The 23,183-nt window shown below is 41.9% G+C and overlaps 1 protein-coding gene across 2 annotated transcripts in view; it reads right to left on the reverse strand.

Annotated features, from left to right (window-relative positions):
- Window positions 1-23,183, reverse strand: part of LOC139754493 (CCN family member 2-like) — a 292,459-nt gene that overhangs the window by 16,796 nt on the left and 252,480 nt on the right. For both annotated transcript variants that reach the window (XM_071671759.1, XM_071671760.1), the window contains 3 exons: window positions 4,900-5,107; window positions 3,414-3,505; window positions 33-162 (listed from right to left, as the gene is read on the reverse strand). In XM_071671759.1, coding sequence (XP_071527860.1) covers window positions 33-162; window positions 3,414-3,505; window positions 4,900-5,107 — 430 coding nt within the window. The remainder of the gene's footprint in view (window positions 1-32; window positions 163-3,413; window positions 3,506-4,899; window positions 5,108-23,183) is intronic.

Raw genomic sequence — 23,183 nt, forward strand, 5'->3', positions numbered from 1 at the left:
ACTGACCTGGGCGGTGTCACACATCCACTGACCTGGGGCGGTGTCACACATCCATTCCCTGCAGCACTGGCCCGGCACCGTCACCAGGTGGGGGTTGTGGCACTGGGCGCTGGGTAGGATATTCTCACTGGGACACAGCGACACACACGCGTAGGTCCCATTCTGAGGGCAAGAGACAATGGCTCACTTTAGGTCATCGGGTCTCTCTCTCTCTCTCTCTCCACCTACATATATATATATATATATATATATATATATATATATATATATATATATATATATATATATATATATATATATATATATATATATATGTATTAACTTTCTAAAATGGGAAACAGAAGAAGGAGTCACGCGGGGAGTGCTCATCCTCCTCGAAGGCTCAGAGTGGGGTGCCTAAATGTGTGTGGATGTAACCAAGATGTGAAAAAAGGAGAGATAGGTAGTATGTTTGAGGAAAAGAACCTGGATGTTTTGGCTCTGAGTGAAACGAAGCTCAAGGGTAAAGGGGAAGAGTGGTTTGGGAATGTCTGGGGAGTAAAGTCAGGGGTTAGTGAGAGGACAAGAGCAAGGGAAGGAGTAGCAATACTCCTGAAACAGGAGTTGTGGGAGTGTGTGATAGAATGTAAGAAAGTAAATTCTCGATTAATATGGGTAAAACTGAAAGTTGATGGAGAGAGGTGGGTGATTATTGGTGCATATGCACCTGGGCATGAGAAGAAAGATCATGAGAGGCAAGTGTTTTGGGAGCAGCTGAATGAGTGCGTTAGTGGTTTTGATGCACGAGACCGGGTTATAGTGATGGGTGATTTGAATGCAAAGGTGAGTAATGTGGCAGTTGAGGGAATAATTGGTATACATGGGGTGTTCAGTGTTGTAAATGGAAATGGTGAAGAGCTTGTAGATTTATGTGCTGAAAAAGGACTGATGATTGGGAATACCTGGTTTAAAAAGCGAGATATACAGAAGTATACTTATGTAAGTAGGAGAGATGGCCAGAGAGCGTTATTGGATTACGTGTTAATTGACAGGCGTGCGAAAGAGAGACTTTTGGATGTTAATGTGCTGAGAGGTGCAACTGGAGGGATGTCTGATCATTATCTTGTGCAGGCAAAGGTGAAGATTTGTATGGGTTTTCAGAAAAGAAGAGTGAATGTTGGGGTGAAGAAGGTGGTGAGAGTAAGTGAGCTTGGGAAGGAGACCTGTGTGAGGAAGTACCAGGAGAGACTGAGTACAGAATGGAAAAAGGTGAGAACAATGGAAGTAAGGGGAATGGGGGAGGAATGGGATGTATTTAGGGAATCAGTGATGGATTGCGCAAAAGATGCTTGTGGCATGAGAAGAGTGGGAGGTGGGTTGATTAGAAAGGGTAGTGAGTGGTGGGATAAAGAAGTAAGAGTATTAGTGAAAGAGAAGAGAGAGGCATTTGGACGATTTTTGCAGGGAAAAAATGCAATTGAGTGGGAGATGTATAAAAGAAAGAGACAGGAGGTCAAGAGAAAGGTGCAAGAGGCGAAAAAAAGGGCAAATGAGAGTTGGGGTGAGAGAGTATCATTAAATTTTAGGGAGAATAAAAAGATGTTCTGGAAGGAGGTAAATAAAGTGCGTAAGACAAGGGAGCAAATTGGAACTCCAGTGAAGGGCGCAAATGGGGAGGTGATAACAAGTAGTGGTGATGTGAGAAGGAGATGGAGTGAGTATTTTGAAGGTTTGTTGAATGTGTTTGATGATAGAGTGGCAGATATAGGGTGTTTTGGTCGAGGTGGTGTGCAAAGTGAGAGGGTTAGGGAAAATGATTTGGTAAACAGAGAAGAGGTAGTAAAAGCTTTGCGGAAGATGAAAGCCGGCAAGGCAGCAGGTTTGGATGGTATTGCAGTGGAATTTATTAAAAAAGGGGGTGACTGTATTGTTGACTGGTTGGTAAGGTTATTTAATGTATGTATGACTCATGGTGAGGTGCCTGAGGATTGGCGGAATGCGTGCATAGTGCCATTGTACAAAGGCAAAGGGGATAAGAGTGAGTGCTCAAATTACAGAGGTATAAGTTTGTTGAGTATTCCTGGTAAATTATATGGGAGGGTATTGATTGAGAGGGTGAAGGCATGTACAGAGCATCAGATTGGGGAAGAGCAGTGTGGTTTCAGAAGTGGTAGAGGATGTGTGGATCAGGTGTTTGCTTTGAAAAATGTATGTGAGAAATACTTAGAAAAGCAAATGGATTTGTATGTAGCATTTATGGATCTGGAGAAGGCATATGATATAGTTGATAGAGATGCTTTGTGGAAGGTATTAAGAGTATATGGTGTGGGAGGTAAGTTGCTTGAAGCAGTGAAAAGTTTTTATCAAAGATGTAAGGTATGTGTACAAGTAGGAAGAGAGGAAAGTGACTGGTTCCCAGTGAATGTCGGTTTGAGGCAGGGGTGCGTGATGTCTCCATGGTTGTTTAATTTGTTTATGGATGGGGTTTTTAGGGAGCTGAATGCAAGAGTGGAAAGAGGGGCAAGTATGCAGTCTATTTTGGATAAGAGGGCTTGGGAAGTGAGCCAGTTGTTCGCTGATGATACATCGCTGGTGGCTGATTCGGGTGAGAAACTGCAGAAGCTGGTGTCATAGTTTGGTAAAGCGTTTGAAAGAAGAAAGCTGAGAGTAAATGTGAATAAGAGCAAGGTTATCAGCTTCAGTAGCGTTGAGGGACAATTCATTAGGAGGTCAGTTTGAATGGAGAAAAACAGGAGGAGTGAAGTGTTTTAGATATCTGGGAGTGGATTTAGCAGCGGATGGAACCATGGAAGCGGAAGTGAGTCACAGGGTGGGGGAGAGGGCGAACTTTCTGGGAGCGTTGAAGAATGTGTGGAAGGCGAGAACGTTATCTTGTAGAGCAAAAATGGGTATGTTTGAAAGAATAGAGCTTCCAACAATGTTATATGGTTGCGAGGCGTGGGCTATGGATAGAATTGTGCGGAGGAGGGTGGATGTGTTGGAAATAAAATGTTTGAGGACAATATGTGGTGTGAGGTGGTTTGATCGAGTAAGTAATGAAAGGGTAAGAGAGATATGTGGTAATAAAAAAAGTGTGGTTGAGAGAGCAGAAAAAGGTGTATTGAAATGGTTTGATCGCACGTAGAGAATGAGTGAGGAAAGATTGACAAAGAGGATATATGTGTCAGAGGTGAAGGGAACGAGGAGAAGTGGGAGACCAAATTGGAGGTGGAAGGATGGAGTGAAAAGATTTTGAGCGATTGGGGTCTGAACATACAGGAGGGTGAAAGGCGTGCAAGGAATGGAGTAAATTGAAACGATATGATATACTGGGAAGGTACAGCTGGTGCAGCAGACAGAGAGAGCAATGCTGCACCAAGTGTACCTTGAAAGTACAGATGGTGCAGCAGACAGACAACAATGGGAGGACCCACCTGGCAGGTACACTGGGTGCGACAGTCGAGGGTGAAGCTCTCTCCGTTATCGTAGGACCGGTTGTTGACTATGCATTTGGCTGGCCGCTCCTCTGGGGGACCAGAACACGAACCTTTGTCATGTCACAGCACAGGACACTTTCTCTTGATATTTCTTAACAGAAAACAGCACTTTACGCCCTCAAAGTTCGGGTCATTAGGTGTCGTAATGCTACAGAATATTATCGCGAAAGATGAATAAGAGTTGACAGTGAAGAGTAATGAAAATATACAAATTCAGCTATTTTATATTGCTTACACAAGTGTCACTGGTGAGATTAACATATGTTTGTGTTGAAAGAAAAAATTTATTCAAGTAGCAAAGTGAAACAGGTTATGGAAGAGGCAAGCTTGCTTTGACTTAGCTTAGTATCATACATATAAATGAAGAAAGAAGGCATAAACCTCTCTCTCTCTCTCTCTCTCTCTCTCTCTCTCTCTCTCTCTCTCTCTCTCTCTCTCTCTCTCTCTCTCTCTCTCTCTCTCTCTCTCTCTCTCTCTCTCTCTCTCTTAAACGTATGTTTACTTTCATATTTGATCGCCGTTTCTCGCCATTGTGAGGTAACGCCAGTAACAGACGAAGAAAGGCTTCATTCGCTCACATTCATTCTATAGCTATCATATGTAATGGACCAAAACCTCAACCAGGTCCCGGACGCTTCATATTCCCTGGTTCCGTTCATTGACAACACTCGACCCAAGTATACCACATCGTTCCAATTCACTCTATCCGGTGCATGCCTTTCATCCTCCCGCATGTTCAGGTCCCAGTCACTCAAAATCTTTTTTTACTCCATCCTTCCATCTCCAACTTAGTCTTTCCGTTCTCCTTCCCTCCAATTTTGATAAAAATATCCTCTTTTTCAACCTTTCCTCACTCTCTCCATAAGCCCAAGCTATTTCAGCACACCGTCTTCTGCTTTCTCAACCACACTTTATCATGACACATCTCTTTCACACCTTCATTACTTACTCGATCAAGCCACCTCACACCATATTGTCTTTAAGCATTTAATCTCTAACACACCTGCCCTGCTCAGCACATCCTTATATATAGCCCATGCCTAGCATCCGTTTAATGTTGTTGGGACTACTCTTCCTTCAAACATACCGACTTTTGCCCTCACAGATAACGTTCTCTCTTTCTACACATTCTTCAGAGCCCCCAGAACCTACGCCTTCTTCCCCACCCTATGACTCGTACCTTAATAAGAGTCAGCAGTGTAGTAATATTCCACTAGACACCGACACTGGCCTTAAAAAGGGTCGGTAGAGCTGAGGCTTACTGGAAATCATTAATACTAACCTTACCAAGAATCACTGGGGAAATTGCTGTAGTACAACACATAAAGACTGATATTATCTAGGGTAAATAAATGTAGTTAAATGAGAGCATAGCACATCTCACCGTGAAAGGAACCAGTACGGAGAATCAACCAGAGCTGACCTTGACAGGTGCCAGAAAGGTCTTGGTTGGTACTGTAGACGCAGGTGAGGTTCCTGGAGGAGTCGCAGAGGCTGGCACCGTCGCACGGTTCTCCCTCCTGCTTTGCACACCGCCAGCAGCAGCCACACCCGTCCCGCAAAACTGGCACTCCCGGATGGCACTCCGGCATGGTACCACACTCACACGGGTACACGCAATGGGCACGGATCTGTCAACACACAAGGATATACTCAACATCTGAACTGGAGGCACTAAGCACAACGGATCTCTAGACAAACAAGAACACACTGAACATCAACATGAACATATGAATTATTCATAAACCGTAGTGAAGGATATCTACAGAAGTGGCACCACCTATCTTCCTGGTTGCTGTAGTTTTTATCTAGCCTTCCATAAAGTTACGTTAAACTCTCTAATAAATCCACGTGAGTGGCGAGGGTCCTGGTGAAGGATTTATCTTGGTTGGCATAGTGGGTGGCTTCATGGAGAGCCAAGAGTAAAATGCACATAAATTTTATAGACAGAAAATGATCATTAAGTTCAGAGAAAACTTTTTGTTTACACTAGATTTGTCCTTAAAACTTTATGTATAAAGACTTTATTCTTATTATCAGTTATTATTATTATCATTATCATCATTATCATTATCAATATTGTTATTATCATCATTATCATCATCAACATTATTTTTATCATTGATATAATTATCATGATTATTATTATTATTATTGTTATCATTATTATCATTGTTATCATTATTATCATTATTATTATTACTATCATTATCATTATCATTATTATTACTATTCTAATCATTATCTTTATTACTATTATTATCATTATTATTATTATCATTATTATTATTATTATTATTATTATTATTATTATTATTATCATTATTTTTTTTTTCGCTGTCTCCCGCGTTTGCGAGGTAGCGCAAGGAAACAGACGAAAGAAATGGCCCAACCCACCCCCATACACATGTATATACATACGTCCACACACGCAAATATACATACCTACACAGCTTTCCATGGTTTACCCCAGACGCTTCACATGCCTTGATTCAATCCACTGACAGCACGTCAACCCCGGTATACCACATCGCTCCAATTCACTCTATTCCTTGCCCTCCTTTCACCCCCCTGCATGTTCAGGCCCCGATCACACAAAATCTTTTTCACTCCATCTTTCCACCTCCAAATTGGTCTCCCTCTTCTCCTCGTTCCCTCCACCTCCGACACATATATCCTCTTGGTCAATCTTTCCTCACTCATTCTCTCCATGTGCCCAAACCATTTCAAAACACCCTCTTCTGCTCTCTCAACCACGCTCTTTTTATTTCCACACATCTCTCTTACCCTTACGTTACTTACTCGATCAAACCACCTCACACCACACATTGTCCTCAAACATCTCATTTCCAACGCATCCATCCTCCTGCGCACAACTCTATCCATAGCCCACGCCTCGCAACCATACAACATTGTTGGAACCACTATTCCTTCAAACATACCCATTTTTGCTTTCCGAGATAATGTTCTCGACTTCCACACATTTTTCAAGGCTTCCAGAATTTTCGCCCCCTCCCCCACCCTATGATCCACTTCCGCTTCCATGGTTCCATCCGCTGCCAGATCCACTCCCAGATATCTAAAACACTTCACTTCCTCCAGTTTTTCTCCATTCAAACTCACCTCCCAATTGACTTGACCCTCAACCCTACTGTACCTAATAACCTTGCTCTTATTCACATTTACTCTTAACTTTCTTCTTTCACACACTTTACCAAACTCAGTCACCAGCTTCTGCAGTTTCTCACATGAATCAGCCACCAGCGCTGTATCATCAGCGAACAACAACTGACTCACTTCCCAAGCTCTCTCATTCACAACAGACTTCATACTTGCCCCTCTTTCCAAAACTCTTGCATTCACCTCCCTAACAACCCCATCCATAAACAAATTAAACAACCATGGAGACATCACACACACCTGCCGCAAACCTACATTCACTGAGAACCAATCACTTTCCTCTCTTCCTACACGTACACATGCCTTACATCCTCGATAAAAACTTTTCACTGCTTCTAACAACTTGCCCCCCACACCATATATTCTTAATACCTTCCACAGAGCATCTCTATCAACTCTATCATATGCTTTCTCCAGATCCATGAATGCTACATACAAATCCATTTGCTTTTCTAAGTATTTCTCACATACATTCTTCAAAGCAAACACCTGATCCACACATCCTCTACCACTTCTGAAACCACACTGCTCTTCCCCAATCTGATGCTCTGTACATGCCTTCACCCTCTCAATCAATACCCTCCCATATAATTTACCAGGAATACTCAACAAACTTATACCTCTGTAATTTGAGCACTCACTCTTATCCCCTTTGCCTTTGTACAATGGCACTATGCACGCATTCCGCCAATCCTCAGGCACCTCACCATGAGTCATACATACATTAAATAACCTTACCAACCAGTCAACAATACAGTCACCCCCTTTTTTGATAAATTCCACTGCAATACTATCCAAACCTGCTGCCTTGCCGGCTTTCATCTTACGCTAAGCTTTCACTACCTCTTCTCTGTTTACCAAATCGTTTTCCCTAACCCTCTCACTTTGCACACCACCTCGACCAAACACCCTATATCTGCCACTCTATCATCAAACACATTCAACAAACCTTCAAAATACTCACTCCATCTCCTTCTCACATCACCACTACTTGTTATCACCTCCCCATTTGCGCCCTTCACTGAAGTTCCCATTTGCTCCCTTGTCTTACGCACTTTATCTACCTCCTTCCAGAACATCTTTTTATTCTCCCTAAAATTTAATGTTTTGGGAGCAGCTGAATGAGTGTGTTAGTGGTTTTGATGCACGAGACCGGGTTATAGTGATGGGTGATTTGAATGCAAAGGTGAGTAATGTGGCAGTTGAGGGAATAATTGGTATACATTGGGTGTTCAGTGTTGTAAATGGAAATGGTGAAGAGCTTGTAGATTTATGTGCTGAAAAAGGACTGATGATTGGGAATACCTGGTTTAAAAAGCGAGATATACATAAGTATACTTATGTAAGTAGGAGAGATGGCCAGAGAGCGTTATTGGATTACGTGTTAATTGACAGGCGCTCGAAAGAGAGACTTTTGGATGTTAATGTACTGAGAGGTGCAACTGGAGGGATGTCTGATCATCATCTTGTGGAGGCTAAGGTGAAGATTTGTATGGGTTTTCAGAAAAGAAGAGTGAATGTTGGGGTGAAGAGGGTGGTGAGAGTAAGTGAGCTTGGGAAGGAGACCTGTGTGAGGAAGTACCAGGAGAGACTGAGTACAGAATGGAAAAAGGTGAGAACAATGGAAGTAAGGGGAGTGGGGGAGGAATGGGATGTATTTAGGGAATCAGTGATGGATTGCGCAAAAGATGCTTGTGGCATGAGAAGAGTGGGAGGTGGGTTGATTAGAAAGGGTAGTGAGTGGTGGGATGAAGAAGTAAGAGTATTAGTGAAAGAGAAGAGAGAGGCATTTGGGCGATTTTTGCAGGGAAAAAATGCAATTGAGTGGGAGACGTATAAAAGAAAGAGACAGGAGGTCAAGAGAAAGGTGCAAGAGGTGAAAAAAAGGGCAAATGAGAGTTGGGGTGAGAGAGTATCATTATTATTATTATTATTATTAATATTATTATCATTATTACCATTATTATTATTTTAATCATTACTATTATCATTATTATTATCATTATTATTATTATTATCATTATCATTATTATTATTATTATTATTATTATTATTATCATTACTATTATTATTATTATCAGCATTATTATTATAATCATTATCATTATCATCATAATAAGCAAAGACAGTATATTAATATCACTATAATCCAAGAGAGTATATTCAGAACTTTGATCCTGTGCTAAGCAGAGAACTGTGATCTTAAGCTCTGGGCGCTGGCATCACACTCTAGGATACATAGGAATACAAAGGAATTTCAAACAGTGGTAGACCACTGTGTGCCTTCGGGGCTGCTTTTAGTGGTGGAGGAGATCGGAAGCTGACGGATTAGTGCAATAAGTGTTGAAAAATCGTACAAATTCCATTTGATAAAAAATTTCAAATAAATATTTAGAAAAAGTATTTTGCCACCGAGGTAAAACGCTTGCTCACAATTTTATTTTCATCATTATAAGTCAAATCAGACGAATCATGTCTTAAGTTACTTGTTTGATCAATATCATCAGTTTTCAATCATTTGTGACACATGTATCAGATTACCTCCAATAAGCTAGATAGATACAAGTCGTTTAGTTGGCTCTCATAAGATTTGCTTCTTAGTCCGGGAATCATCTCGGTACTCGGACGAGTTACTCTCTCTATCTACGCTTCTTTTTAGAGTGACCAAAACTGAACACAGTATTCAAGATAATTCACCAATCAATTGTAAAGAATAAGGATGATTTCCCCAGAATTACACTCGACAGCCCTACATATGATTACAAGACTTTTCTTTCTTCTTTTAAGAGCTTCTGTGAACTGTTCACTTAGCTAGAGGTCACCAGAAATAATTAAGCACAAGTCTTTTTACCTTTTGTAGTTCAACAGATTTTATATTATAGTTTACCTATTCGATTGACCCACCTACATCTACAACTGATCTTATCGATATCAAATCTCCTTTTCCTCCTACGAGTCCAGTCCATTAGTTCGCTTATGTCAGTTTGAAGTTGTAGACGTTAGCGTTCATTTGAATATTAATTTCCAAGCAAATGTTAATATCTTATAATATCTTATAATATCTTATAAAGCTGACCCTCCCCTCCGTGTATTTTAACTTTCTAAAAGGGGAAACAGAAGAAGGAGTCACGCGGGGAGTGCTCATCCTCCTCGAAGGCTCAGATTGGGGTGTCTAAATGTGAGTGGATGTAACCAAGATGAGAAAAAAGGAGAGATTGGTAGTATGTTTGAGGAGAGGAACTTGGATGTTTTGGCTCTGAGTGAAACGAAGCTCAAGGGTAAAAGTGAAGAGTGGTTTAGGAATGTTTTGGGAGTAAAGTCAAGGGTTAGTGAGAGGACAAGAGCAAGGAAGGAGTAGCACTACTTCTGAAACAGGAGTTGTGGGAGTATGTGATAGAGTGTAAGAAAGTAAATTCTACATTGATATGGGTAAAACTGAAAGTTGATGGAGAGAGATGGGTGATTATTGGTGCTTATGCACCTAGGCATGAGACGAAAGATCATGAGAGGCAAGTGTTTTGGGAGCAGCTGAATGAGTGTGTTAGTGGTTTTGATGCACAAGACCGGGTTATAGTTATGGCTGATTTGAATGCAAAGATGAGTAATGTGGCAGTTGAGGGTATAATTGGTATACATGGGATGTTCAGTGTTGTAAGTGGAAATGGTGAAGAGCTTGTAGATTTATGTGCTGAAAAAGGACTGGTGATTGGGAATACCTGGTTTAAAAAGCGAGATATACATAAGTATACGTATGTAAGTAGGAGAGATGGCCAGAGAGCGTTATTGGATTACTTGTTAATTGATAGGCGCGCGAAAGAGAGACTTTTGGATGTTAATGTGCTGATAGGTGCAACTGGAGGGATGTCTGGTCATTATCTTGTGGAGGCGAAGGTAAAGATTTGTAGGGGTTTTCAGAAAAGAAGAAGGAATGTTGGGGTGATGAGAGTGATGAGAGTAGGAGACCTTGGGAAGGAGACTTGTGGAGGAAGTACCAGGAGAGACTGAGTACAGAATGGAAAAAGGTGAGAACAAAGGGGGTAAGGGGAGTGGGGGAGGAACGAGATGTATTTAGGGAAGCAGTGATGGCTTGCGCAAAAGATGCTTGTGGCATGAGAAGCGTGGGAGGTGGTTTGATTAGAAAGGGTAGTGAGTGGTGGGATGAAGAAGTAAGATTATTAGTGAAAGAGAAGAGAGAGGAATTTGGACGATTTTTGCAAGGAAAAGATGCAAATGAGTGGAGGCAGGAGGTCAAGAGAACGGTAGAAGAGGTGAAAAAAAAAGGCAAATGAGAGTTGGGGTGAGTGAGTATCATTAAATTTTAGGGAGAATAAAACGATGTTTTGGAAGGAGGTAAATAAAGTGCATAAGACAAGGGAGCAAATGGGAGCTTCAATGAAGGGGGTAATTGGGAGGTGATAACAAGTAGTGGTGATGTGAGAAGGAGATGGAGTGAGTATTTTGAAGGTTTGCTGAATGTGTTTGATGATAGAATGGCAGATATAGGGTGTTTTGGTCGAGGAGGTGTGCAAAGCGAGAGGGTTAGGGAAAATGATTTGGTAAACAGAGAAGAGGTAGTAAAAGCTTTGCGAAGATGAAAACCGGCAAGGCAGCAGGTTTGGATGGTATTGCAGAGGAATCTATTAAAAATGGGGGTGACTGTATTGTTGACTCGTTGGTAACGTTATCTAATACATGTATAATTCATGGTGAGGTGCCTGAGGATTGGCGGAATGCTTGCATAGTGCCATTGTACAAAGGCAAAGGGGATAACAGTGACTGCTCAAACTACAGAGGTATAAGTTTGTTGAGTATTCCTGGTAAATTATATGGGAGGGTATTGATTGAGAGGGTGAAGGCATGTACAGAGCATCAGACTGGGGAAGAGTAGTGTGGTTTCAGAAGTGGTAGAGGATGTGTGGATCAGGTGTTTGCTTTGAAGAATGTATGTGAGAAATACTTAGAAAAGCAAATGGAATTGTATGTAGCATTTATGTATCTGGAGAAGGCATATGATAGAGTTGATAGAGATGCTCTGTGGAAGGTATTAAGAATATATGGTGTGGGGGGCAAGTTTTTAGAAGCAGTGAAAAGTTTTTATCGCGGATGTAAGACATGTGTACGTGTAGGAAGAGAGGAAAGTGATTGGTTCTCAGTGAATGTAGGTTTGCGGCAGGGGTGTGTGATGCGTCCATGGTTGTTTAATTTGTTTATGGATGGGGTTGTTAGGGAGGTGAATGCAAGAGTTTTGGAAAGAGGGACAAGTATGCAGTCTGTTGTGGATGAGAGAGCTTGGTAAGTGAGTCAGTTGTTGTTCGCTGATGATACAGCGCTGGTGGCTGATTCATGTGAGAAACTGCAGAAGCTGGTGACTGAGTTTGGTAAAGTGTGTGAAAGAAGAAATTTAAGAGTAAATGTGAATAAGAGCAAGGTTATTAGGTACAGTAGGGTTGAGGGTCAAGTCAATTGGGAGGTAAGTTTGAATGGAGAAAAACTGGAGGAAGTAAAGTGTTTTAGATATCTGGGAGTGGATCTGGCAGCGGATGGAACCATGGAAGTGGAAGTGAATCCTAGGGTGGGGGAGGGGGCGAAAGTCCTGGGAGCCTTGAAGAATGTTTGGAAGTCGAGAACATTATCTCGGAAAGCAAAAATGGGTATGTTTGAAGGAATAGTGGTTCCAACAATGTTATATGGTTGTGAGGCGTGGGCTTAGATAGAATTTTGCCGAGGAGGGTGGATGCGTTGGAAATGAGATGTTTGAGGACAATATGCGGTTTTGATCGAGTAAGTCATGACAGGGTAAGAGAGATGTGGGGTAATAAAAAGTGTGTAGATGAGAGAACAGAAAAGGGTGTTTTGAAATGGTTTGGTCACATGTAGAGAATGAGTGAGGAAATATTGATAAAGAGGATATATGTGTCACAGGTAGAGGGATCGTGGAGAAGGGGGAGACCAAATTGGAGGCGGAAGGAAGGAGTGAAAAAGATTTTGATCTATTGGGTCCTGAACAAGCAGGAGGGTGAAAGACGTGCAAGGAATAGAGTGAATTGGAACGATGTGGTATACCGGGGTCGACGTGCTTTCAATAGATTAAACCAGGGCATGTGAAGCGTCTGGAGTAAGCCATGGAAAGTTTTGTGGGGCCTGGATGTGGAAAGGGAGCTGTGGTTTCGGTGCATTATACAGGACAGCTAAAGACTGAGTGTGAACGAATGTGGCCCTTGTTGTCTTTTTCTAAGCGCTACCTTGCGTGCGTGCGGGGGGAGGGGGTTTTCATTTCATGTGTTGAGGGGTGGCGACGGGAGGGAATAAAGGCATCAAGTATGAATTATGTACATGTATATATATGTATATGTCTGTGTATGTATATATATATATATATATGTATATATGATGATAAATGTATAGGTTTGCATATGTGCGTGTGTTGACGTGTATGTATATAAATGTGTATGTGGGTTGGTTGGGCCATTCTTTCGTCTGTTTCCTTGAGCTACCTATATATCATTAGTATTTCGGAATCTTGGGTAGATATTAGAAATGGAGATTTCCTCGGCAAATACGCTATTTCAGGCTACATTACATTTAACAACGATACGGGATATAAAGTAGGGAATGGAGTCTTTCTCTTTGTTAAGTATTATCTAAATCCCGTGCTGAAAAATGTTACTGTTGATAGAATCAACGTCACTTTTGTAGGTATCAAAGATTAATTTCGAAAGAATATGACAGTAGGATTAGTTTATAAACCCCCAGTGCAGACACCAAAGGTAAAGGAAAGACCAGATGATCAGATAGTAGAAATTAGCAAAATAGCGATTCGATCACCGTAAGACTCAATTTTTGCTGGTAAACTTTGATGAGTAACCATATTGCTGTTCTTGCACCAGTGAACGTAAAAGTGGGTAATATGTTTGCTCCAAGTGTTGTGGTAACTGGAAATGCCAGCAAGACGCTTGGTCAGTTCCTATAAATAAATGAACAGCGGCTCTTGCACTCTCCATAATTTACGATGTCTGACTCTGGCGATGTGTATACATTAGCCGTCTAGCTTCATTCTCTATACTGTCCCATCCTCTTCTGTCATGACCAATGTAGTATTCTTCCTTCAGCCATGACTTAATAAGTATTTCTCTGTTGAGGCAGAACCTGCGCAGTAGTTTTCTTCCCTCAGCCTTGACCTGTGCAGTAGCCTCACCCTCAGCCATGCATAGCGCAGTGCTCTCGCTGTCAGCCACATGAGCTCTAAAATCAGTTTTCTCCATTAGTCTGGACGTTTCATTATACTTGCTTGTCAGCTGACTTTAAATCTGTGCGATATTTTTTCGGCAACTGTGCATTATACCCCAATGGAAACCTGTGGCCTACACTGAATCCTTTCTCTCGGGCAGAAACAAGCATACTGTTTTTTTCTCTACAATATGACCTGTGCGCCATGCTCACTCTTTTCCTTGTGCAAGATCCTTGAGGTATGCTCATCTTTCCGGTTCATACAAGAAGTGTACAGAGTACTTCTAACTCCCTTATGGTCTAGAGTAAGCATCATGGCACACTGATGACAACAGTGATCCTATCCTGTATTGTTCTACAATGATTCTGGTTTACATACACGAAACAGACACAAGCCTGCATCTACTGGATCAGAGGGGCAACATCTCTAATTACTCGATTGTGGTAGACAATGTCTTGCGTCATGGTCTCTCACGCTGCAAGGCCCACTCAACACGTTTCACTTCGTTTGTGTATTAGGATAGAAAATTAGTGGTGGTGCTACCAGTGTTGGAATAGGTCCTGTTTTAGTGTAACAGGTTGGAATGATCCATCCCTCCGTCAACTGGCAAGATATGCCCCACACTGCCACATATCTGGAACTATCCCCTCACTGTCATTGTCATTCTATTCAGTCTGTGTAACCTCCAAGAAGATAGGTAAGAGTGCGTATAGAATATATCAGCAGTTCAGGCATCTCAAAGGAAACACATCTCTTATGCACCTCAACGATAGCACAACTCCCAGCCATCATGAGGACACCACAGCAACCTAACGTCTCAGTAACAGAGAGAACCAAGGTGACACGAGGTCACCGTGGCTCTCAGATATGACAAGGTCGCCATACATCCCGAACGTCCACTTTGAACGCTCCAGTTTTCCCAGAGAATACCACAACACCAAGGCATTCTCAGAACACGTCCAGGGTCCTACGAGTACATCAATAAATTAATACTACGAAGACGTACTTTACAGATATGCAACTGACCTGCGATATGAATCCAATGTTTCGACTAGTGCACTGAGAGAGAGAGAGAGAGAGAGAGAGAGAGAGAGAGAGAGAGAGAGAGAGAGAGAGAGAGAGAGAGAGAGAGAGAGAGAGAGAGAGAGAGAGAGAGAGAGAGAGAGAGAGAGAGAGAGAGAGAGAGAGAGAGAGAGAGAGAGAGAGAGAGAGAGAGAGAGAGAGAGAGAGAGAGAGGAGAAATAGAGTGGATGATGAGATGGTACTGCTTACACACATATCTACTCAGTTTCGTCTTTATGCAAGCACCTTCATCCACACATGCATATGCAAAAATATAATGCACACACACACACACACACACACACACACACACACACACACACACACACACACACACACACACCAAATACATGTAAATATTTTACGTCAGAAATTTCATGATATAGCTTCAGCAAGCGCGTCCACGGCCATCTCCACAAATATGTATCATATCATATATCATATATCACTCAGGAGAGACGGTCCCCTGCAGAGTTGTCCTAGGCCAGATACAAAAGAATAAGGCAGGAAAGCTGGAGGAACTGTCCATTTTTTCCCCTTATTTTCCTGTTACTTGAAGCCGTGGATGTTCGACACTGTGTAAGTAGTCTTGGTCCTTCATATCTTAGTGCAGTTAAACTCCCGGAACCCTCAGAAAACCAACCATTCATTGGTCCCGTAGAAAATATCTTGTCATGAGAGTATAGACAGTCTACCGCCATCTTACTGATGCTGCATTCCTGCTGAGTGTAAAGGAACGTCGTTGACTTGAAGGTACCCATTCATTGTCGACAGGTAAGATCTGCCAGGAGAAACTTCATACGTCAGAAAGCTGCAGGTGCAGCTCAGCACGTTGCAAATGACGACTCGCTACACTACACATTAAAAACCAAAGTAAATCATTAGATATTTTTATCAACCTACAACAGAAAAGCCAGATCTGGGAGGTGAAGCCCTTAAGGTGCTCCTGCTCTTTACTACAAGCCTACATGTGAGAAGCTGAATTTTCGGCACAAATTGTCACGACGAAAAAATGGTCCAAACTGTCTGAAGCCAGGCAAGTGTTGTAAGTTAACCTACGTTCAACAACACAAATTTGCTAAAGTTGTGAAAAGCCAAAGCTCTCCTTAATGATCTGTTACATATAGCTCTCAGGTACTTTTCATTCAGAGAAAAAGTTGATTAAGTTCTGCCACTCATCATATATCTTTTTCCATTTCAACTTTATCATTACCTAGCACATCATTCATTGCATGTGAAATCAAGACATGGGTAGCCGAGATATTCTGTAACCAGCTCTTGTGTCGTAGCCAAAAAAGGTTAGCAGCCACTGGTTTAGTGCAACGACCAAAACCTTGAACCAAAAGTAAGGTGGAATTGAATACCATGATTTATGTAATACAGTACACACTTAACACTGGGTGTAACCGCCCGTATGTGGCCTCTCTCACAACTGATTGTTTTCCAGAGGTAGTCTTATCGACAGAGGGACTGGCCAGTAGCAGCGGAATATAGTTGATACATGCCTTATTATGTATTAATGTCTCTAGATGTATATGTATCTCTAAAGGATGACGCACTCATATCGCTTTTTATCAGTTCTTTGGAATTCTTCCCTTCAGTCACACTCCTTTCCTTTACTTAACGTCTATTCCCTCCTCTTTCCTCTTTCGCTAGTGATTGAACGCTTGACAATCGTTTCAACCATCTTCATGCTCTGGCATTCCAATTTTTCAGAATATAAAAAGACTTTCCCAAAGTAACCTTTAAGTGTCATTTCAAATGAGGAAAACTAGATAGTTCATCATCTTCACACAAGTATTCTTTAACTTCTTCAGTTAATGATAGTTATTCTTTTCTTCATCTCAACAGCTTTCATAAGATCAGCCTCCTTCACAATATATCTTAGTTTATTACTACCATTATGTGGGATGTCATCTCTTGTTGTAAACACAACATGGCTGTTCCTCGGCCATCTGACGGATGTGCATCATCACCAGAATACTTGATCCCTACCATATCTCTCCACTGTTGTCGTTCTATTCTTCATGCTCTTTGTACACGTCATCTTCAACTGTTTTCACTTTATAAATCTTTTTCTTTCTGCCTTCTTGTGGCATTGATGGTCTCGTAATAAAAGAATTACCACGCTTAGTCATCGATCATCACCTTCTCATTTGAAATCTCTTTGTTGTAGCAACTCTTGTGTAATTTGTTACAGATGACGATATTCTCTTGGAATATCTTGACCATCGAACACATATACATCATTATCGCAGAGTTCTTCTGCCGCCTTTAAAAGTCCCCTTTTCCTGTCTATATCACTGTGTCCTCAACGAGACTGGTCACTCTCTCACACTTGCTCGCCGTTTTTCATCTCATCTACTGACCCGCAAATCGAATAAATCATCAACTATGTAATAAATGTGTCGCTTCATGACTCTAAAAGTGCTTTTGATATGCTAACTGGAATGTTTTTCTAGATACATCATTAAGCACATGAATACGCTTCGAGTGGAATTATCATTGTATCAAAGAATTTTCAGAACATTTTGTTCAGTATTTTTGTAAAAGAGAGACAATCCTTTTTTGTTCTCCGTCGGTAAGTATACTTGTATACCTCAGAAAATTACATTCGTTTAACATTGTTCAAAAATGAAATGCGGAAATGGAAGTATTTTTTCATCATACCATTACTTATCAGGAAAGTACCCCAGAAATTCTCATTTTTTTGTTCTTTTTCATAAATTACATCCAAATCCTATTTTGATCCCAGTGGAGAAGCAATTTCAATATCTAATTGGTCGTAGTTCTTGCATAAGGTTTTCTTTTTTTTTTTTTGCTTTGTCGCTGTCTCCCGCGTTTGCGAGGTAGCGCAAGGAAACAGACGAAAGAAATGGCCCAACCCACCCCCCCCCCCCATACACATGTATATACATACGTCCACACACGCAAATATACATACCTACACAGCTTTCCATGGTTTACCCCAGACGCTTCACATGCCCTGATTCAATCCACTGACAGCACGTCAACCCCGGTATACCACATCGATCCAATTCACTCTATTCCTTGCCCTCCTTTCACCCTCCTGCATGTTCAGGCCCCGATCACACAAAATCTTTTTCACTCCATCTTTCCACCTCCAATTTGGTCTCCCTCTTCTCCTCGTTCCCTCCACCTCCGACACATATATCCTCTTGGTCAATCTTTCCTCACTCATTCTCTCCATGTGCCCAAACCATTTCAGAACACCCTCTTCTGCTCTCTCAACCACGCTCTTTTTATTTCCACACATCTCTCTTACCCTTACGTTACTTACTCGATCAAACCACCTCACACCACACATTGTCCTCAAACATCTCATTTCCAGCACATCCATCCTCCTGCGCACAACTCTATCCATAGCCCACGCCTCGCAACCATACAACATTGTTGGAACCACTATTCCTTCAAACATACCCATTTTTGCTTTCCGAGATAATGTTCTCGACTTCCACACATTCTTCAAGGCTCCCAGAATTTTCGCCCCCTCCCCCACCCTATGATCCACTTCCGCTTCCATGGTTCCATCCGCTGCATAAGGTACAGGTGTGTAATCATCAGGTACAGGTGTGTAGTCATCAGGTACAGGTGTGTAGTCATCAGGTACAGGTGTGCAGTCATCAGGTACAGGTGTGTAGTCATCAGGTACAGGTGTGTAGTCATCAGGTACAGATGTGTAGTCATCAGGTACAGATGTGTAGTCATCAGGTATAGGTGTGTAGTCATCCGGTACAGGTGTGTAGTCATCAGGTACAGGTGTGTAGTCATCAGGTACAGGTGTGTAGTCATCAGGTACAGATGTGTAGTCATCAGGTATAGGTGTGTAGTCATCAGGTACAGGTGTGTAGTCATCAGGTACAGGTGTGTAGTCATCAGGTACAGGTGTGTAGTCATCAGGTACAGATGTGTAGTCATCAGGTATAGGTGTGTAGTCATCCGGTACAGGTGTGTAGTCATCAGGTACAGGTGTGTAGTCATCAGGTACAGGTGTGTAGTCATCAGGTACAGGTGTGCAATCATCAGGTACAGGTGTGTAGTCATCAGGTACAGGTGCGTAGTCATTAGGTACAGGTGTGTAGTCATCAGGTACAGATGTGTAGTCATCAGGTATAGGTGTGTAGTCATCCGGTACAGGTGTGTAGTCATCAGGTACAGGTGTGTAGTCATCAGGTACAGGTGTGTAGTCATCAGGTACAGATGTGTAGTCATCAGGTATAGGTGTGTAGTCATCAGGTACAGGTGTGTAGTCATCAGGTACAGGTGTGTAGTCATCAGGTACAGATGTGTAGTCATCAGGTATAGGTGTGTAGTCATCAGGTACAGGTGTGTAGTCATCAGGTACAGATGTGTAGTCATCAGGTACAGGTGTGTAGTCATCCGGTACAGGTGTGTAGTCATCAGGTACAGGTGTGTAGTCATCAGGTACAGGTGTGTAGTCATCAGGTACAGGTGTGTAGTCATCAGGTACAGGATAATTAATAATATAGAGTTTGGACTGGAAGATATTGACGGAGAAAACAGACTGTTCATCAAACTTTTATTATGTCAGCCGGACAGATCAAACTGATCTCAGGCGCACTAAAATCTTCCGATATGTTCAGTTTCGTTTAGTGAGAAGAAATAGAAACGCCATCATATACTACATTGTATTCTTGAACTTCTAAACATATGTGCTATTATATGTACCACAATATGTCCCACCATATGTTCTTTATATGTACTCCCATATGAACACTGGCTAAATATAGCACCGGTGCCTTCCGTAATGACTGGACCTGACTAGCAGCTGCTGATGTTGTGGGAGGGCTGGTATGTGTGGCTGTGGTTGGTCCGTCAGGCTTAAGCCACACAGGAATGCTGTGAAACCTTAGATAAGGTTCATAGCTTCATTACTTGACCAATGGAACACGTCACACTGTGGCAATTCAAATAGCATAATCATTATCGGCCATCAGTGTTATGGTCATGTCAGTCATGATGGAAGCCTCACATGCAACACGCAAAGCAGCCCTACATAATGAGGATACAGCGTTTCTGATATTGGCCAGCAGCTTAATGTTCACCGAAAGAGCAGCACGTTGGAGTCAGCGGCATGCCACACAGGCTCTACACACGACATTCCCGAAATATTTGACAGGATATGTTGCACCCTCATAAGATAAGGGTTACCAACGTGTAGCTTGTCAGACACAAATTTCTTAGCCTCCACTGAACCACATGTCATAGTGTTCACACATATTGTACACCAATACTTTATCTACCGAATGTACCTCTCTATGTACCCCCAATTGTACCTCTATATCTACCTACATATGTACCTTTATATGAACCCCACATGTACCTCTATATGTATCCTCATGTATACCTCTATATGTACCACCATTTGTTCCTCTATATCTACCCCATGTGTACCTCTATATGTACCCCATATGCACCTTCATATATACCCTATAAGTACCTCTCTATCATGTTTATCTTTATTTGTACCAATATTTGTACCTCTACAGTATATTTACCCCCATGTGTACCTCTATATGTACCCCCTTATATACCTCTATACATAACCCCGTGTGTACTTCTATGTATACCCCCATATGTACCTCTATATGTACCCCCATATATATCTCAATATGTACCCCATGTTTACCTCTATATGTAACACCATTTGTACCTCTATATGTACCACCCATGTGTACCTCAATATGTACCCTACGTGTACCTCTACATGTAGCCTCATATGTACTTCTATATGTACACCCCTGTGTACCAATATATGTACCCCCATATGTACCTCTATATGAGCTCCCATGAGTATCTCTATATGTACCCTCACGTGTACCTTTATATGTACCCCATGTGTACCGCTGCTTGTACCTCCATGTGTACCTCTATATATACCCTATGTGTACCTCTACAGATACCACCATTTGTTGTCCAATATATACCCTATGTCTATCTCTATAGGTACCCCATGTCTGCCTCCATATGTACCCCCATATGTACCTCTCTATGCATTCTTATATGTACCTCTATATGTACCTCAAGTCTAACTCTTATGCACCTCTATATGAACCCCATATGTAACTCCATATGTACCCCATATGTACCTCTATATGAACCCCATATATACCTGTATATGTACCCCTAAATGTACCTCTATATGTACTTCTATATATGCCTCCATATGTACTTCTCGACATACTCCATATGTACCTCTATATATAACCCCATTTGTACCTCTATGTACCCTATTCGTATCTGTATATGCACCAACATGTTTCAAAACTTTCGGCTGCAGAGGATGGGGAGGGGGGATGGTTGCCCAATTTTTGCAGGAAGACTCGTGTCGGTGCGTAACAGAAACAATGCAACATAACACTTGAGATACATCTTCAGTATTTCCACTTGTTTTCTTCTCTGTATAACAGATAAACCGCAGGCAAACTTCCCCGCGCGGTCCCTCAAAAACTAACAAGGAGCAGTTACCTGAAAGTTTTAGAACTAAAGCATTTTGTCGTGTGCCTTTGAACTGTCAGCTCACCGTCGTCCGCTATCTCCGTGAACCTTAATGCGCGGAACTTTGAGATTCTCAGACGTCCTCCTTGAGAATGCTTTCACCCATTGTTAAAATTAGTGTTCCGTATAGAGTCGTGATGAAGATTCGAAAGAAATATAATCTTTTACAAAAACTTGTAATGGGAATGATCTTTGTGCCCGTTTAAAAAGAATTCAAAATGAATAATGAAAAAACTCATATATATATATATATATATATATATATATATATATATATATATATATTTTTGCTCTGTCGCTGTCTCCCGCGTTTGCGAGGTAGCGCAAGGAAACAGACGAAAGAAATGGCCCAACCCACCCCCATACACATGTATATACATACGTCCACACACGCAAATATACATACCTACACAGCTTTCCATGGTTTACCCCAGACGCTTCACATGCCCTGATTCAACCCACTGACAGCACGTCAACCCCGGTATACCACATCGATCCAATTCACTCTATTCCTTGCCCTCCTTTCACCCTCCTGCATGTTCAGGCCCCGATCACACAAAATCTTTTTCACTTCATCTTTCCACCTCCAATTTGGTCTCCCACTTCTCCTCGTTCCCTCCACCTCCGACACATATATCCTCTTGGTCAATCTTTCCTCACTCATTCTCTCCATGTGCCCAAACCATTTCAAAACACCCTCTTCTGCTCTCTCAACCACGCTCTTTTTATTTCCACACATCTCTCTTACCCTTACATTACTTACTCGATCAAACCACCTCACACCACACATTGTCCTCAAACATCTCATTTCCAGCACATCCACCCTCCTGCGCACAACTCTATCCATAGCACACGCCTCGCAATCATACAACTTTGTTGGAACCACTATTCCTTCAAACATACCCATTTTTGCTTTCCGAGATAATGTTCTCGACTTCCACACATTCTTCAAGGCTCCCAGGATTTTCGCCCCCTCCCCCACCCTATGATTCACTTCCGCTTCCATGGTTCCATTCGCTGCCAGATCCACTCCCAGATATCTAAAACACTTTACTTCCTCCAGTTTTTGTCCATTCAAACTTACCTCCCAACTGACTTGACCCTCAACCCTACTGTACCTAATAACCTTGCTCTTATTCATATTTACTCTTAACTTTCTTCTTTCACACACTTTACCAAACTCAGTCATCAGCTTCTGCAGTTTCTCACAGTTTCTCGCTGATGATACAGCGCTGGTGGCTGGGAGCCTTGAAGAATGTGTGGAAGTCGAGAACATTATCTCGGAAAGCAAAAATGGGTATGTTTGAAGGAATAGTGGTTCCAACAAAGTTGTATGATTGCGAGGCGTGTGCTATGGATAGAGTTGTGCGCAGGAGGGTGGATGTGCTGGAAATGAGATGTTTGAGGACAATGTGTGGTGTGAGGTGGTTTGATCGAGTAAGTAATGTAAGGGTAAGAGAGATGTGTGGAAATAAAAAGAGCGTGGTTGAGAGAGCAGAAGAGGGTGTTTTGAAATGGTTTGGGCACATGGAGAGAATGAGTGAGGAAAGATTGACCAAGAGGATATATGTGTCGGAGGTGGAGGGAACGAGGAGAAGTGGGAGACCAAATTGGAGGTGGAAAGATGGAGTGAAAAAGATTTTGAGTGATCGGGGCCTGAACATGCAGGAGGGTGAAAGGCGGGCAAGGAATAGAGT

Source organism: Panulirus ornatus, chromosome 17 (genome assembly GCF_036320965.1).
Source record: "Panulirus ornatus isolate Po-2019 chromosome 17, ASM3632096v1, whole genome shotgun sequence".
Classification (NCBI taxonomy): Eukaryota; Metazoa; Arthropoda; class Malacostraca; order Decapoda; family Palinuridae; genus Panulirus; species Panulirus ornatus.